General features: G+C 41.8%; 1 protein-coding gene across 1 annotated transcript in view; it reads right to left on the reverse strand.

Moving 5' to 3' along the window:
* LOC113970276 (amine oxidase [flavin-containing] B-like) overlaps positions 1-11,838 on the reverse strand; it is a 50,566-nt gene extending 38,728 nt beyond the window's left edge. Inside the window, exon 1 of the mRNA XM_027689038.1 lies at positions 11,709-11,838. Coding sequence (XP_027544839.1) covers positions 11,709-11,754 — 46 coding nt within the window. The 5' untranslated portion in view covers positions 11,755-11,838. The remainder of the gene's footprint in view (positions 1-11,708) is intronic.
* Between the last annotated feature and the right edge of the window lie 6,760 nt (positions 11,839-18,598).

Raw genomic sequence — 18,598 nt, forward strand, 5'->3', positions numbered from 1 at the left:
GAACACAATCCAATTACTGCTCCACCGCTGAGAGATTGAACCTGGCGCTGGTCACCTCTACCTCTGTCACTCATCATTAGCCAGCTAAAACATTTTAATTGAAATAATGGCTTGAGACAATAATGCCTGTAAAACATTATAGAATAGGGATTGTAAGTAAAATAAAAACCAAAGCAATAACAACAAAAAGAACAAAACCAACACTGGTCCACGGTCTGGGGGAGTTAAGGTGGTACCTCCTTGGTTCGTAACGTTCCTCACATTATGGGAAGGTCAAGGAATTTTGCCCTTGTGAAGAACACTACACTTTTAGGGTAAAGGTAACCTTTTAACTTCTCTAATTTGGGCCAGCTTTACAATGGTACTTTACATATCTGACCCAATCTTATGGGAGAAAGATACAAAAGTTCAGAACCTAAAACCATGGTAGAGCTGGGCTTCTGTAAACTGTCACTATTGGTAATGTCTTACCTCCATATTCTAAACAGTACAGTGAATGGTATCAAAGCAACTCTTTTGATCTAAGTATTTTAACCATTGGGGGGAGATACTCTCTCTTCCTAAACTGTATCATTGTGCTGCAATTAATGCCATTAAAATGAATATAATTCAGGTAAAACATTACAGAACTTAAGAAAATAACAAAAATGCAGTTTCAGAAACCCCAAGGAGCAAAAAAAAGACATTATCAATCTGACTACCTGCTTAAAATGTACATTTACTTAAAATATTTGTACAAAGGACATAACATTTCTGCCTAGGATACAGCACTCTATGAGCAAATATAATTTATTTCTATTGGCATTTCATTGTCTAGCCAAGACAATGAGCTTTTCTGTCTGAGCCCTAATTCTGTGACTTTGTCACCAAGGTCAGTATGAACATCCCCGTGAGTTAATGGGACTTCATGTGAGCATAAACTCTAGTACCAACTTTCTTTGATCTCCTCTCTCTGAAAGTGCTCACAGATGATTCATTCATGGTGCAGGGAGCAGTATTTATTGAGCAGATTTCTTAAAAACAACATGAAAAACATTCGGTCTCCTTTAGTCCCAGGCACTGCAGCTGGTTAAGTGACACAGAGCCCAGACAGATACAAATGAGATGAGTGAAGTCATGAGGCCTTAAGCCCAAGCCCTGCCAGGCATGGGATGAGACAACTTTTTGTGTTTGGGTGGAAACCCAACAGCTTTGGTACAGTGGTGCCCAGGCTCAAGCACTGAAGCCACAGCTGTTTTGCCCAGGGCTTCCCTCTTGTTTCCACTGCACTTTTACATTTGAAGTATCCAATAAAACCTCAGATTGGCGAAACTGGGCACTCCAATTTTTCAAAGGCTGAGTATTTCTAGTATCACTCATTTACTCAATGATCTGTTTTTATTTTATGGACTTGTCATGTCTTACACATGGAGCAGAACACCCATTCAGTGCTCACCTCACACTTCACAAGGAAGAGTCAGAAGTCTGCTTCTAAGCCCCAATCGGGTAAAAAAACCTCCAAACACAAAAACATTCTGCAGGTCCTTTGTTATGACTTCAGGATATACTGAAGAGCTAATTTCATTATTATTATTATCATCATTGTCATCTGTACCCCACAATTACCTCATGCCTTCATTCTCAGGGCCCCCTCTCTTCTAGTTTACAGCCTAGGCTGCCTCAAAACACTATAGACAGAGGGAAGAAACAAAGGAGATAAAGAGAACTGAAAGCACTACAACAAACAGATCATAGCACTGGAACAAATAAAGCTGAGCACAATGAACAGCCTGAGGCACTATGCAGGCAGTTTACTAAAAGCATCCTTTCAGGCATTACTATTATGAAGAGATATACAAGCAAATAAAATGTCAGCCAGATTTACTCTGAAGATGAGTTTTGCCTTCTATACACAGCAATGTGGACAAAAAAAAAAGACTACATCTGGAAACCACATCTGGAAAATTTTGCAAAATTATGCAACAGTTGCCTCAGAAGAGAAATGCTTATCTGTTTTGCTGGTCTTGCATGCTCTCAAGCAAAGAATTTGGTTTTTTTAGTCTCCTGAGAAAAGTAAGTGCTCAAAATATATGATTGAATAGAAGATGTGAACTTACAAAAGACTAGCATTTAAATCTTGACAATAAAGAATGACCTGTAGCTTTCCCAGATTTCTCGGTATCAGATGACTCACAGGCATCCACCTAGAGGTTGCTTTTGTATGACAGCAAAGCCCAGCAGAACTACCATGCCCTAATTCCATGTCTATCCATTTTGTTCCATGTTACTTGATCTTTAGCTAATGATTTTCACCCAGTTGCTCCTAATAATTACAGATTATATTGAGCATATCTCAGTCTCACTTTCAAATAGCCACATCTCAAGTGACTCTTTGGAAGTTCCTATCTTCATCATGGAATCATAGAATATTAGGGGGTTGGAATGGACCATAAAGATCATTCAGTCCTAACCCCTCCTGCCTTGGTCAGGGACATCTCCCACTAGATCAGGTTGCTCAAGGCCTCATCCAACCTGTCTTTAACACTTCCAGGATTGGGGCATCCACAGCGTCCCTGTTCCAGTGTCTCACCACCCTCACCATAGCCCACATATACAAGTAGGCATATACACACACAGGCTAAATTGTAAAGCTTACAAGGATTTGTGTACATTTTATCTGTTTGAACAACTGAGAAATGAAGATGAGCCCTGCCGCTTTGCAATTCGCCAGCTCTTTGCTGGTAGCCCAAAAAGACCACTTCATCTCTTGACAGCCAGCTCATGACGAAGCATTCCCTGGCTGAGATACCAAAGGCTGAGAACATACATGTCATTCAGAGAAGCCCAAAAGAGAACCACTAAATAAGACTTTTAAGCAACTGTCTTCCAGCCATCTGTAAGTGCAGGCAGGAGGAAGTTTGAGTCAAACAGCTCATGAAAACGTCAGTGCTATGAAAGAAAAATGCTATCATTAGAATGGTACCATTCTGATAGAATGCATGGGGGAAAAAAGGTGAAGGAAGCATAGAGGGAAAGATAAGTATCTAAGGTGTAAAATAAAAGCATTTACACTCTTTCCTTTCCTCATTTGTTCTCACTATTTAGCATTACTCACTGATCCAGACTCTGGCTTAGCTGCCTCATAAAAAATTAACTCATATTGGAAGAAAAGAAGTGTCTTGCTCCAACATTTAATACATTCAAAACAGATCTATCACTCAAGCAAAAATTATTTCCAGTTTATACACAAGATATCCATGCAATCCAGGTAATCATGATGCACAGCATGAACTGACAGTTTGATCAGTTGTTGCCATGTGTAGTCAACTGAGCAGATTGCATTCAATGTTTTATATTTGAATTATACCATCAAGGTAAAGAGCAGCTGGCTACAAAGGCATCATTCCTCCCCATCCTCCTCACTTCCAGCTCTGTAGAAACTGAAAAATGTGAAGAACTTGAAGAGTTTAAAGTAATATCTGTAAGATAAGCAGGTTTAAAATTAATTAGAACCTCGGGGAACTTGGTAACCACCCAAAACATGAAGTGCCAACAGAAGGCAGGTCACCACCACAACCCAATCTTTGTAACTGCAAGATGACAGAGACTCCAATGAGCCACAGCCAGACTCTCCAGTGTTAAAAACTAGTGCATCTACAATGTATTTTGCCATATACACCAGTTACCAGACGTAGCTCATGAGGCCTCAAACTTTCTAGACTGGACCATCCCATTCTTCCAGGGATGGTTTGCGCTTTGCATTCCCCCATCCTGTCCCCTGCCCTCTCTTCCTCCACACAAACACACACAGACACCCTACAAAAATCCTGATGCTCATCATTTCCTTGGGCAGTTCCCTGCTCTCCATCCATAGCTGCTACTGCTCCTGAAGCCATTAAGATCCCACCCCACCTTACCTAAGTCCACGCAGTTGAGCCCTGTGGGGCTGTGGGTGGCACAGGGATGGCAGCCCCATGCTTTTTGGGGAGGTGGGAGCATCTGTCTGGCAATGAGGCAGCACAAAGGAGGACAGGAGAGAGAAGAAGAGATGAAGAGGAGAAGAGATGGGGAGAAGAAACAGATGGGTTGAATTCCCTTGGACAGCTTTGTCCCTAAAAATACTTCACACTCTTTCTCCTTGGAAGCCTGCTCTTGCCATAAATATTGTCACTGTTTCTTGACTAAGTCAATGTAACTCCTCTCTGGCTTGAGATGCACTTTCTCCTTTATTATTAACTTATCCAGAGCTCAGGGTCTCCCCAAATGAGACACTTATGACCATTCTTGTTTCTGTTCCCTTACAGCACTCCAGCCCCAAATACTGGGGGTCATTAATAATGGTTTGTGGAGCAAATACAGTTTTCCAAGCAACTTCACACTGATGTTTCTTTTAAGCAAGATGTTTAAACAGAAAACTGACAGGACAGAGAAGGCTGTGCAAAATACAAATGCATGGGTTGGTTACTTAAAAGAATGCTACGCTTTCATGGCTTAAATACCAATGTCCTGTAGTGCACCCTCACTGACCACTGAAATCAGCAAAAAAAACTTTAAACAATAATTAAGCAACATTACAAAATTATAAACCTTAGATACAAATCAGCCCATAAGGAAAAAAGACTTGTGAATGAGATAAATGATCATATTTTGACAAACCATCTTACAAGGCAGCAAGAACATTAATATCTGACATAATTTCACAAGAATGAAATAGGTTATCAGCCCAGAAGGAAAATCATGTTAAGTTCAAAAATGGCTATAGAAAAATTAAATGACTGAAACTGTAATGAGATTAATGGAATTTCCTCAAGAAACTGAAGTAAGGATGAAGCTCTGGAGTACTTAACACAGGAATGACATCAACTTTTTGTAGCAGGTCCAGAGAAGGGCCACAGAAATGATCAGAAGGATGGAACACCTCTCCTATGAGGAAAGGCTGAGAGAATTGGGGTTGTTTAGCCTGGAGAGAAGAATTTTTAGTAGGGCCTGTCACTATAAGACAAGGAGTAATGGTGTTAAACTAAAAGAGGGTAGATTCAGATTACATAGAAAGGAAGAGATTTCTTTCAATGAGGATGGTGAAACACTGGAACAGGTTGCTGAGAGAGGTGGTGGGTGCCCCATCCCTGGAAACATCCGAGGTCGGTTTGCTCGGGACCCTGAGCAAACTGATCTAGTTGAAGACGTCCCTGCTCATTGCGGGAGGGTTGGACCTTTAAAGGTCTGTGACTGTGATTCATCAGGAATGATGACTGATTCCAGAAACAACTGAGTGCTTCGTGAGTACATCAAGACACATTCTCTCTAAAGCAAAACCAAGGGAAGGTCTTCAATCTACCAGGGCGCTGCTCAGCAAACTTTTAGAACCAGCATAAACTTCACTATCATATCAGTGCACTCTGTGAAATAACTGCTGCAGAACTGAGGCAACACAAAGGCAAGCGACTCCTGCTCTGGGAAGGGGCAGCGAGACAATATGGCTTTTTAATCTTTAAATAACAAAATTACTTAACTACAGTTGTCAGTTGTGCTACAGAGAAGGGAACCGTGCCAGTGGGAAATATGCCAAAATCACCCAGATTGTTTACATACAGAATAATAACTTCTGAACAAAAAAAGCTTTCTCAATTGATTAAATTAAGCATGAGACCTAATTCATTGTCATTAGCTGCTGTGTAAGATATATAAACATAGGGCAAAATCTACTCTGTATTTATCATACCACAAGGAAGTTTTCCTCTGGGACTATCAGGGCTGTGTAAGCCCACATTGCTCAGGCTGCCTGCTTAGGCAGTGCAAACATGACTACTTAGCTTTTTGGCACAGTTCTCCACCTTTTGACAAGATTACCTCCACTCACCAGCTGACAATACCCTTGTCAGCATACTCCTAAGGTCATCATAGACAGCCTGACCACTCCCAGGATGGAGCCAGAGCAATGGGCTCCTCATCACAGCCACTGGGACTACAGACACCAGCACTGATCCAGACTCATGTCACTGAGGTGAACAAAACGTGGTTATTTCCTGGAGACTGACACTATGCTCACTCAATACAGCAAGTGTTTCTTTAAAATTACTCCTGTACCTGACGATGCCAAGGAGTAAAATGAGCAAATCACAATTCACAATTACACAGAAAGTGATCTTTCGTCAATCTCTCGATGCAATAAGAAAATGAAAGAAAGAAAAAAGTAGGCAAGGAGAAAACACAGAGACACAGGATGCAGGTCCACATCTGTGGTCAGGATGACCAAGTAAACAATTTTTAACTGTATGTTCATGGAAGAAGAGCACAAAATCAAAATGCTTACTCTTTCCATGTCACCACCTTTGACCAGCCGAACTAAAAGTTTACAAAGACAGCAAGTTTGAAGCGCCTATGTTAGCAAATAGTGCAGAACATCAGAAGTGCAGAGTAAAACAGTGGTATCCTGAAAACCCAGTATCCATACATATTCATTAAAGGGACTTTATTTAGACTAGCTCATGTATGGCCCTACAGGGGGCCAATCCCATTAGGGTTTGGAGCTCGCAAGGTCAGTTCCTACAATCTTCCTCTTTGGTCTCATGCTCCATGACTTCTCTGTTGATGCACATGGTAGAACAGTAAGTAAGGTCAACCAGAAGGTGTGGTCCAGGTACACACTTGATCTGAATCGAGACATGAATGCAGATGAACACCTCCCATCACCTGCAGTGTGATTAGATTAGACTGACAAACCTCACCAACTAAAAGCACCCCGCAAGTGGTTGTCCAAGAAAACAATGCGCTGAACTTTCTTAGAAAAAGCTTTCAGCCTCTCCTGCTCCTAATCTTGTTTGTCAAAAAAAAATATGCAATTCAGAAGTACAGATAAGAAAATCCTGTGGACCTTTCAGTTTGTAACCCTAACATCTGCTGCTACACATATGCTTTGATTCTCTACCAGTTATTTCGAATATTAGCTACCCAGCAATTCTTTGCCCAAAATTTTACCATCCTAACTTACCCTTTTTGGCCCTTCCATGGTGGTTTTTCCATTTTGTTGAACAGACTGAATGAACTTTCTCTAATAACACTCTTTCATAATGGTTAAATAAGCTAATGGAAAAGCTTTCCTTAATGATGCATCACTTTGAGCCTTGCAAGATGAGATGGCTCCTGCAGGTAGACTGGAAAGCTTCTTATCAAATCAACTTTCAGACCAATTAGGAGGTATCAGACAGTGAATTACAAGTGCTGTCCCTGCTGCCTAGGCTACCAAACTATTTCACAACATTATGCAGCTGCTTTCTGTTCTGTTTACTGTGCACTGCCAAGTTTTTCCTGTGAAATATCTAGAAGTCAAATGCAGGCTCCAACCAAACTGCCTCATACTCCTTCACAGTATCCATGAGAGTAGTTGAATGCAAAAGGAATAACTCCCTGATGGCAGATACAGAGACAGGGGACCAAAATGTGAACCAAGAGCTTCATCAAGTAAACTGACAGGGAAATGTCCTTGATTCCCTTTGCCACAGTGCATCCCAGAGAAGGTGATATCCCATGGAGAGGGTCAGAGTCCTCCCACAGATGTACCCATTCTGGTTCATCATGCACAGCTATTCCATCCATGCCCATTACCTGTTTTGGTCTGGGGTTTTTTCTTCTCCATCTAGCATAAGATTCCCACACTAGAAATGCTCTCCAAAAACATAGTGCCTGATTTGGCAAAGTATCTTTCCAAATGAAGAGTACTGAGACATTGTAAATTACTATCAGAGAGCAAAAAGAAACAAGTATCTACTGAAGATTATGCATCTTGTCTATAGTTTTCTTACAAGGTGTCCTAGTTTTGTTTTAATTTTTTTTAAATAGTTTTTTAAAAAATTGTTTTAAAAAATTTTGCTCTCTGCATTTATTTTAAAACAGATAGAACACTTTCAGATAACAGCCCTCAAAACACCTGGCCTGGTTTGGGGTGTTTTGGTTTGGTTTTTATTTTTAAAGCAACTTGAAACTGGTTCACAGATGCAGTGAGAGCTACTGTAATTATACAGAATATTAGATCATCACACAAATAAAAATGGAGGCTTAGGAAGAGTAGAGAGCACAGTGGTATCTCACTAATGCAACAATAGGTAGGTAAATATTTTTAAAACCTAACATAACAAGAGAAATACTTCATCTTACCATATGTTTTGGTTCTAAACTTACAGGAACATGACAAGATTGCTTGTGAACAGCAAAACATTAAGCATACTTCAAATAACATTCACTCTATTTAAGAGAAGGCTTCACCTTTCAGGGGAAAAAAGAGAATCAATTAACCTCATTTTGATTGTAAAATCTGTGCACCAGAGATTTAAGAGAAGCATTTTCTTAAGTAGGACTGGCATAACATGAGGATAAAATCTGCTAACTTACTTGAAAACAAAAGAAGGAAAGAGGTTCCCATGGCAAAAGCAGGGACAGGAAGGCCCTTTTGAAAACATATGGAGAAAATCTTCAAACAAAATCTCTGAATAGATTCCAAGATTTTATTTGAAGAAAATTTCTGTCATCAGTGTCTCAATTAAGAAGATAAACAAGTTTGGTGACATAACTTCATAGTTTTCTAATAATTGTTTTGACCCTCATGCTTGAGGAGCCCTTCAAAGAAAAAGAGACAACTAAGCAAAGAAAAGAACCTGTTATGATGCAAGTTCCAGCTCTATGAGGGCCTATTATGCTTCAGATCTAAATATTCTTTAGTACAAGGCATATTACACACGGTGTGTGGATAAGCATTTTCATAAATGCTTTTTTACGCTGGGAAATTTTCCTTTAAAATATTTCTTTTTAAACTATGCCATTCACAAAATATTTCATGGACTTCTGATGAAGTTTTACCCAAAAACCAGAATCTACTCCTTAGTAAATCCCCCTGTTCCTCAAAGGCCTTCTTCATCATAAACCCTATTGAGATTGTCTGACATCTTCAGACAAACCACAGACCATTTTTTTGACTTGAAAAAAAAAAGAAGAGTAATTTTGAGTAGATTTTCATTACGTAAAATTAAAATTAGTCAGTTCTTCAGTTTTATTGTTGCCTTTTATCAAACCTCCAATAAAGGACACTAAAAATGATTCAGCAAAGGAAGTGGCATCTTCAGATAAAAGATCAGTGCCTTCAGAGGAGAACAGTGACTGGTAGGGTTGTGAGGGCCTCTGCACTGCTATTCTATTATGTGGTTCTTTCACTCTTTAAATTTTAGACCCTAGTGATTACATCTGGATAAAAAGATAGACAGAACCGCTGCCAAGGAGGGTCTGAGTTGGCAAAAGGACAGCTTGCACAAACATAAAGGAACAAACAGAATACAGACAGCCAGGTGGCAGCTCTGGGACACGTTTGTTTACATTCTCATGCTGGCACAGCACCTCTTTGTTTGCTCTGCAATTACCTGCTTTGCTGACTGCTGTAGCCACCAACTCAAGCACACCTGAATGTTACAAGAGCTTTCTGCTGTTCTACAGCTGTGCACCAACTGATGCCTTCCTCACCTAAAGGCAGTAACCACAGAACCTCAGTCGGCTCAAAATCCGTGACTCTCCGAAGGAACGCATCAAATGTTGAGTAATAACAAACCTGGTCACCAAGGAGTCCCTCATTTTAAAAATCCCACACTTCACTCTCCAGTGGATGGGAGATTTCTACAGTGGTTGTGCATGTTAACAGGAGTTTTCAAGCAGCATGAGGTGATATAAAACCACAGTTTCATCACCTGGCTGCAAGGCCAATGATTTACAGAGAAGGGGGAATCAGAGGTGAAGCAGGAGTGGTACACAGCAGCTAAATGGAAGTGACTAAAGAGAGGTACTTAGTCAATAGTAATTTTTGTGCCTGTAAATTTTCCCAGCCTTTGTGTGAAGACAGGAGAAAAGTTGGTACAGAATGAAACCAGAGCGCTTTGGTGAAGATTTGGTGTAAAAAGAAGTCAATAGAAAACGGGTTCCCTACATCCCCACTGCCACTTGCTGCTGTCTACAGGTAGCAAAGAGTGAAGCACAATTTAACATGAAGCACATAGCATGTGCTTCTCTCTTCTGACTGCTCCTACAGAAAAACATATGTGGGCTGTGCAGACTTGCCATGAAAATATTCCCATGGCAACCATAAAAAAACCAAGGGTATATTAAAAGCTGTTACACTAACTCTTTCACTCCAACTCATTCAACAGAGGGAATGTAGCACTACTGCTGTACAAAACCACGCCACTGGAAATGTTTTTGTTTACAAGGCATGAACAGATAATTACCACTGGCTAATTTCTGTAATTGAGTTTCACTGTGAAACACAGTGTAAGTTAAAAATTAGCCATAATGCTGTGTCCAGAATCAACTATGCTTTCTAGAAAAGCAATGGTTAATTTTTGCTAATTGTGTAAACATACTTGAAACATTCAATCACTGTTCAGCAGTTTGTTATCAGAGAATCATATCAGAGAATCAGAGAATGATTTTGTCACTGCATTTTGTATATCATTCAAATTGCATGCTGCACACCTTAACATAACGGTTAAACAGACATCTAGAATTATATATAAATAAACAGTGGAAATTAAAAGCCATGTGAAAAAAAATGGATTAGCAGAATCACATTTTGTAACACATCTCAAGTAATTTGTTTGTGGTTTGGCCAGAGATACTACTTAGATCTGTGGATGTATGCACTGAGGAGATTGCCATACAGGACAGGAGCTCTCACGCTGCATACCTCCCAATGATAGGGAGCAAAAAAGCAATTGTTTGATATGTCAAAGGCACAGAAGAAAAAAAAATTATCTACTGTGCATACATAATTTATTTGGCACATGTATTTTGGAAAAAAACACACAGAAAAGAGATTCACTGTTGGCAGGCACAGAGGTCTTCCAACCCGGATTAGGTTAAAACCAGCAGATTGTCACTCAAATGCAAGAAGGCTCCAGAGCCCACGATACTTTCTCCATCCATTTCTGCCAGGCTGCTCATTCTCTCAGACCCATACCTGCACTGAAAGGGGAACTAGAAACTTCCTAAACCATCCAGCTGGTTTCAGGCATTTTTGCTTTGTGATTCTACCTGTGCTAAACAAAAGGCAGCCCAAGATTTAAATTAATCATGTGACTGAAAGCCTCTGCATAACACCCCTGGACTGGGTGTAGAGGATGCAGAGCACATGTAGACACGCCTGTCCAAAGCGTCCAGGGACTCCTTGAAGAATTACAGGGGTTCAGGGGATGCTGGGACTGGACATTGGAAGAGCCAGAAAAACCAAAATGTAAATGAATAAAATAAAATTGAATAAAAATAGCAAAAAGTAAAATTAAAAAATGCTAAAAATAAAAAGAATAAAAATAATAAAATAAAAAATAAGTGATACTAAATTATTAACTAAAAATAGGAAAAATACTAAAAATAAAAATAAAATAAAAAATAAATAATAATAATAATGCAAATTATAAAATAAAAATAAGATAAAAATTAATTAAAATAATAATACAATAAAAATTAATAATAATAATTTAATAATAATAAAATACTGCCTGCATCATATGGCATTCCGCCCGAATTATGGGGACCGACTTCAGCCAGCTTTACCGAGCCGGTGGGGGGATGCGTTCGCACCTCGGGCTCCCCGGAGAAGCCCCGCTCAGCCCGCAGCATCTCCCCCGCCGCGATGCTCCGTCCCCGCCCCGTCGGCACCGCCGCCGATCATGGACCCCAGACCCCGCCGAACCCACCTGAGATGCCGCCTCCGACCACAATCACGTCGTATCTCTGAGCCATGGCTCTGCCCCGGCCGCTCGCTGCCTCCCGCGGCGGCTCCGGCCGGGCTGTGCCGCTCCCCGGGCGGACCCGCCCGTCCCCGCCCCGCCGGTGGCACCTCCTCCCGGAGCGGGGCCGGGCGCTGGGAGCCGTCCCTGGATGGAGGGATGAACAGGGTTCCTGGTGCGGGGCCGCTGATCGCGGTGTGTGTTGCTGTTCTGTCTCCTGCCCCCCGGAGGGTGTGGGGAGGGAACATGCCCCTGGGTGAGGAGCGCAGCGCCCAAGGTGCAGCGGCCGTGGGCTCTGTGCCCCCCGCTCTCCAGAGGCCTTGGGAATGTTGGGATCTACTTCTGCAGCCTCTGCAGCCACCCTGGCTGGGGATCCTGGACGATGGCAGGAGGGCCAATCCTGGCAGCCAGGAGGGCCAACTGTGCCCGGGGGGGGGTATCAGGCAAAGCATCTCCAGCCGGGTGAGGGAGGGGATTGTCCCACTCTACTCTGCACTGGGGCAGCCTCACCTTGAGTTTAGGTCACTGCAGCGTGAGAAAGATATGAAGCCATTAGAGAGTCCAAAGGAGGGCAATGAGGATGGTGAAGGGCCTTAAGGGGAAGTGGTATGAGGAGCAGCTGAGGTCACTTGGTCTGTTCAGCTGGAGAAGAGGAGACTGAGGGGAGACCTCAATACAGTCTACAACTTCCTCATGAAGGGAAGGCAGTGATCTCTTCTCTATGGTGACCAGTGACAGGACCCCTGAAGCTGTGTCGGGGAGGTTTAGGTTGGAATATTAGGAACAGGTTCTTCACCCAGAGGGTGCTTCAGTGCTGGAACAGACTCCCCAGGGAAGTGGCCACAAACCTGACAAAGTTCAAGAAGCACTTGGACAATGCTCTGAGACACATGGTATGACTCTTAGGGATGGTCCTGTGCAGGCCTAAGGGTTGGACTTGATGATCCTTGTGGGTCCCTTCCAACTCTGCATATTCTGTGATTCTGTGAAAGCACGGACTCTGAAAGACCAGTTAGTGCTTTCGTCATGAGAGCCCTTCAAAATGAGCAGCACCTACTGCCAACTGTTTGTGCTGTGTGAAGGTGATGTGTATCAGTGCTCCTCTGCACTGGCCTCCAAACACAGTCATCTGCTGAGACCTCCAGGAAACTCACCTGCAGAGAAAAAGACTGTCTCATTCAAGCAACAGTCATCAAATTCACTGGGAGCCTTTAGGCTGGTTGTCTACACACGCAACAGGTTTCTACTTTACCATGAGGGTGGCTCCAGGGGAACTGGCTTTGAGGATGGTTGAATTATGCAAATATGCTTCATCCAGTGTATCTGTACAAGATCATATCCAGCAGTCATGTCAGGCATACTTGACCTTCCACACTTGGCAGGCTCAAGGCAGAAAGTAACCAGCTCCAAGATTCTTCTAAGCCAAAGATGTTTGTTTAGTCTCTGTCATTCTCCATTTCCTGGAGCCATTCACGGGAAAAAATAGGCCATGGGAGTCTGGACAGGGTTCTCTGTCTCTCTTCCATAATACCTCAAGTGGCAATTTACGACGTTCAGAGAGAAACAGGGGCAGCTGTGATGAAAATCACAAGTATTGACTACACTGTGTACAGTCCTGCCTTTTTAGGAAAAATGTGAGGGAAGAAAATTAAAGGGTCAAGAAACAGAATAAAAATAGGTTTAAATCAACTGTCTGCAAAGCTAATAACCATTTGTGGACTCACCCTCTCTTTCAGCGTTGGGAACAGTTCCTGCTGTGTGCCATTCCCTGTGTCCTGCCCAGCCACTGTGTGGCACTGTCTGAGGGTGTGTACTGGACATGATTAGTGTACTAAGAGACTTCTGTCCTGTATCTCATGCACAGTGGATCACACTTTTCTCCATGGGCACCACATTTAATGTCCAGGGCTAAGGCTGTAATATATTCCCAGTATGAAATACCCTTCGTCTAACAAGTGCGCTGTTTAACAAGCATTCTCTGGTTCCTTGTATTTTTCATAGAATTACAGAATGGTTCGGGTTGGAAGGCCATCTAGTCCAACCTTACTTCAATGAGCATGAACATTTTTCACTAGACCAAGTTACTTAAAGCCACATCCAGCCCGGCCTTGAACACTTCCAGGGATGGAGTATCCACACCTTCTCTGGACAACCTGTTCCACTGCCTCACCACCCTCATCACAGAAAATGTCTTCCATAAAAAAATTATTTTCCATATACTTCCGCATTACTTTCAGTTTTTCTGAGTGATTCTTGCCCTGACTGAAACAACGGTACACGACTGATCATTTACAGGGGGAATTCCCTCATCTTAGAGGGAAGTGGTTAATGGATTGAAAGAGGTCTCCCCAAACAGCCTGAAAAAACATTACTGGGAGACTGATGAGGCTGAATTAATGTGAGACACCATCTTTTAGTTTCTGCTCAGAAATAAGTAACTTACTCTGATTAAAAGAATCTGTCTGCTTCAAGGATGGCTAAATCAAACTCTGAGATCTCTTCATCCTGAGAGACACACAATTATCAAATGGCTGTCAGAAATAATAGTGATAGAGATATTTCAAACCCCACTGAGAGGTGGAGAAGGCTATTCTAAAATCAGAAGTGGGTAATTTTGCGGGCTATTGGCAAGGATAGATGTGGTTACATCTATGTACTTAATGCCAAGTGCCACAGATCCCCAATGTCCACAATACGTAACACTTATTCCTGGGATTTTTCTGGTCCCTATCTTCCTCTTGTGGCTCTAATAATTTATTTTTTTGTTATGTGTATGCTTGAAACAGAAGGATGTCTTGCCTGCAATTGAGGGTGTGTGGTGCACGCCCTGGGGTCACATGGAGGTCCATGGAAGTGCTGGAGGGCACAAAGCCCTCGAAGGGCTGCTGTTGAGATACAACATCTGTGTCATTGAGTCTGGTTTACTACCATCATATAATCATTCTAATGAATAAATCTAGCTCTGTCTAGTGCAGACCAAACCTCTCCCAAAGCCGGGTTGGTAGTTTCTGCCTCCTCTCTCCTGCAATAAATCTCGTTCGAAGGTTCATTTTTTTTCGTCTCAGTAGCTTTTGCTTCCAATATGTTTACACCATGATGCATTTAAACATATACCATATTCCCCCCTCTGCCTTTCCTTTTGCAATGGTGTGAGGTTTGTCAAGCACTTTACTATCCTCACATAATGAGATATGCATCTGCTGATCCTAATAGCTGTTTTATGCACTGATCTCAGTCCAAAAATGTCTATCTTCCACAGGTACAAGCAGAGTGCTGTACATAAACCTAATAAAGCCTTCTGATGGCATAAAGATGAATTTATTTTTTTTTTTTGTCTGGAACCCTCACATCTAATTATATTAGGATTCAGTTTCTGGTTTTTTTATGGTCCCATTACTTCTCTCATCCCATATTGTTCTAACTAATTAAATAGATAAAGTGTCTTCTGCCTGGATTTTGATGCTTTAACCTTTGAATACATGATGTTAAAGGCAAAGCAATCTTTCTGCAAAAACACAGCAACAGAGAGCCTCTACGTTTACTTACCTCAGAACAGGACTTGTCTGAGACAAAATACATGGTTTTCGTAAATTTTCTTAGGCACTTCGACACTGTGGCAATGAAATGACATAAATAGCTATACTGTCTGGTAGAAAATGTACTGGCAGCTCTGAACTAGATTTTGAGGAATTAATGGAACGTTGATGGAGTAGGGGTTAAAGCCAAAGATCTCCACATTTACAAAGACTAAGTGATAGAATTTAGGCACCTCATTCATGACTGTCTGGTCAGTGGCTGGTAAAAGCACGGTGAAGCATTTTAAATTACACATCATCTCAGCTTCTACTGAGAATAGCAGTGCATTTAATAATGCAACTTTTCATTGTTTGTTATGTGTTACAGTCGCTCCTCATCATATTCAATGGGAAAGTCTCTTCTTCAGGACAAGCCAGTTCCCACTGCTGCAATTTCCTGCTGGCAGGTGATGTGTGTTGACATCACCTTTCATCAAAGCATCAGAAGGGATTTCTCTGTTACCTACAAACTGTATTAGCGCCTGCATCACTAGGGTGCTTCAGCAACAGCAATATGATTGAAGCCAGGAATTTTTCCGAATTCCTGAGTCTGGATGCCAACTCCCACTGTGCCAGGTCCACGTCAGCGAGCTTTGGGTGTTCATGCTCCTCCCACCCTTTTCCACCACTGCCACTGTTCCCCACTGCACGGGGATGCATCCAGGATGCACAGGCAAGGTGGGCACCGTGGCACATCACAGAGGGTCCCAGACCTTCCTGACTGGGGTCAGAGCAGGGCATGACAAGTTTGATGGTCAGAGGTTCAGGTTCAGGAGCCCAGGTAAGCCTAGACACAACCCTAGAGCACTGCTGTCACATACAGAGAAACTGTGAAGAGAAATATAACAAGGAGATTGGTTGTGTAAAAACCAAGATTGCATCTTCCATCAGCCATGAGTGTACCCTGAGACTTGGTGCTTTCAGGCACCTCATGAATCTGGTGCTCGAACTTCTTTACTGGTTTGTGTTGGAGAATCCCTTGCAGGTGGGGTGAACATGGCTTGCTATCTGCCTAGTCTGGGACCAGGTCGTGCTGTTCTTCTGTTTAGTACCTCTGTGTTTGCTGAATACTGATGTTACAGAAGACATGCAGGGTTAAGTACATTTTTAAACATATGTTTTACATAGTTTCAAATTTCTTCAATGCAATCAGTGCAGAAACTGTGAAAGCACATGTCAGTGCTTTTGAAATGCTGTACAATTAAATGAGCATAAGCAGCATGCCAGGCTTTCCACTAAAGGAAAATTGCTGCAAGGTGTCTCAGGAGATTGTCTAGTCTGTCCCTTCACCCTACCTTGGCATCAACCATGACCAAAATATATCTTGATTATCAGTGAATGTTAACTGGAGAGGCTGAATATTAATAGCCGAGATTTCTAGTCCAACATACACAGTCTGACATTAATCTAGAGCTAATAGGCACAAACTGAATATTTTATCAATCAGATTGCATTCAGAGAAGGACTGATCATTAAATGTAAAACCTACAAGGTTTAAGCCTATTAGTAGAAGTGATGAGTGAATGTAAACATTCACATTCTGAGCACACAGAGCCACAGCACAAGAACACAAGGGTCTGAATGCCATGGTACAGCCAGGCCAGCAGCTATCTGGGACCCCCAGGGGAGGGTGGCAGCCTGTCCCACCTGCAGGCTGGAGCAGCACCCAAAATTAGGTTCTAACTGATGCCACAGTCATTAAATACATGTGCGCAAGTTTCTAGAACACAGCATTATAACACCAAATTTTGGCTGCTGCTTCTTATCTGTCCATTTAGACTGGTCAAATGGGTATAGAGGCAGCCTCCCATTCAGTGGAAGGAGGCCATGTAGGCTCTAACACAAGGAAGAGTCACAGTCACAGGTCCCCTCAGTAGAGCTCACAGAGAACCTATTCATCAAGACTGCTTGTGTAATGAAACCCCAAGAAGGAGTGGAAGAAAATTGATGTGATGTCTCAAACCATTCCAGCTAGTCCTACTTCACAGTCTCTAGTTTCCTTTCCTTCTATTTGTCCCAATGAACCCAGTTTTACAGATCTGTGACTGATGTAACCACCATTCTGATACAAGGTTTAATAACAATCATGGTAATCATGAAAATATATGCATACTTACTAAGATAACCAAAAAAGAAAAAGCAGGGAAACCCCCTTAGACTAGCATAAATTAACTTCCCAATGTCAAGTTCATTCTTGCACGATGCTAATCTCTTCCTGACAATTAGCTACAGTTCAGGATGATTCGATTTCTTATTGCTTCTCTTTTTTGCAAAATTTTTCTCCAAAGGAAATCCACCTTCAGGTTTGCGGTGGTGTTCACTATTGTACATTAACATATTGTTAATATAACACATATAAATATGTTGTGAATACAATGTAACACACATAAGTAGGTAACACATTGTGACATGCATATCTGCAGAGGTGCCTGGTGCTGCCATTTGCCTTCATTCACAGGCAATGCCAGTTCCTGCCACGCAGAAGTCCTGGTGATCTGGTCCACAGATCATACAGGGAAGGATAATGACAGAATGGAAAGCAACATTTTATGTAGATGTAAAGGAGTTAGAAAAATTAAAGTATCTTACAAAGTAACAAACATGGAAAAAAAAAGAACAAATCGCAGCAGCAGCAGCTAAATTAAACTCCATGTGTGCAGCATGGCAAGGTGGAACACTGGTGCCTGTATAGGAGAACTAGTCTGAATGAGGTGCTCCCAAACCTTCCTGTTCACCTATGGCCCAAATGCCACAAAAGAGACTACCAGATCCTGGTGGAATGGCAGAGTCCAAATTGCTATATTCCTGCTTCAGGCAGAGAGAGATTTAAGTTAAGGACAGAGTAAATCAAAGGGTATTGCTCCAAAATGATCAGTGTTTGGTAAACAGTGACCAGAAAACACATTCTGAACTGAAAACAAATGGTTTTTGCTATGTAATACCTGTATATTTTCTGACCCTTGTTTAGAGTCTGTTTGAGCTCAGGTGTTTGCTTTTTTTCTTGAACCGGATGAGCAAAGGCTGAAGATGTAAAGCAAATGATAGCAGTGAAATTCCTTCTCCTACCTCTAAACAGACAGTGTCTTGTGTAATATGCATTGGATTACCTCAGAACATATGAGGAAATAAAACACTTTCATCCTTTTGACAAAAAATCTGCCATGTCCTTCACCAATAACCTTATCTGAAGAGTTCCTGAAGAGACAAGTTATGTGTCTCACTTATGCCAAATGTTTTCTTGTGAATAATGGATGGTGACCTTTTATTTTTTTCTTGATCATG

Source organism: Neopelma chrysocephalum, unplaced genomic scaffold (assembly GCF_003984885.1).
Source record: "Neopelma chrysocephalum unplaced genomic scaffold, ASM398488v2 Primary Assembly neopelma1_76, whole genome shotgun sequence".
Classification (NCBI taxonomy): domain Eukaryota; kingdom Metazoa; phylum Chordata; class Aves; order Passeriformes; family Pipridae; genus Neopelma; species Neopelma chrysocephalum.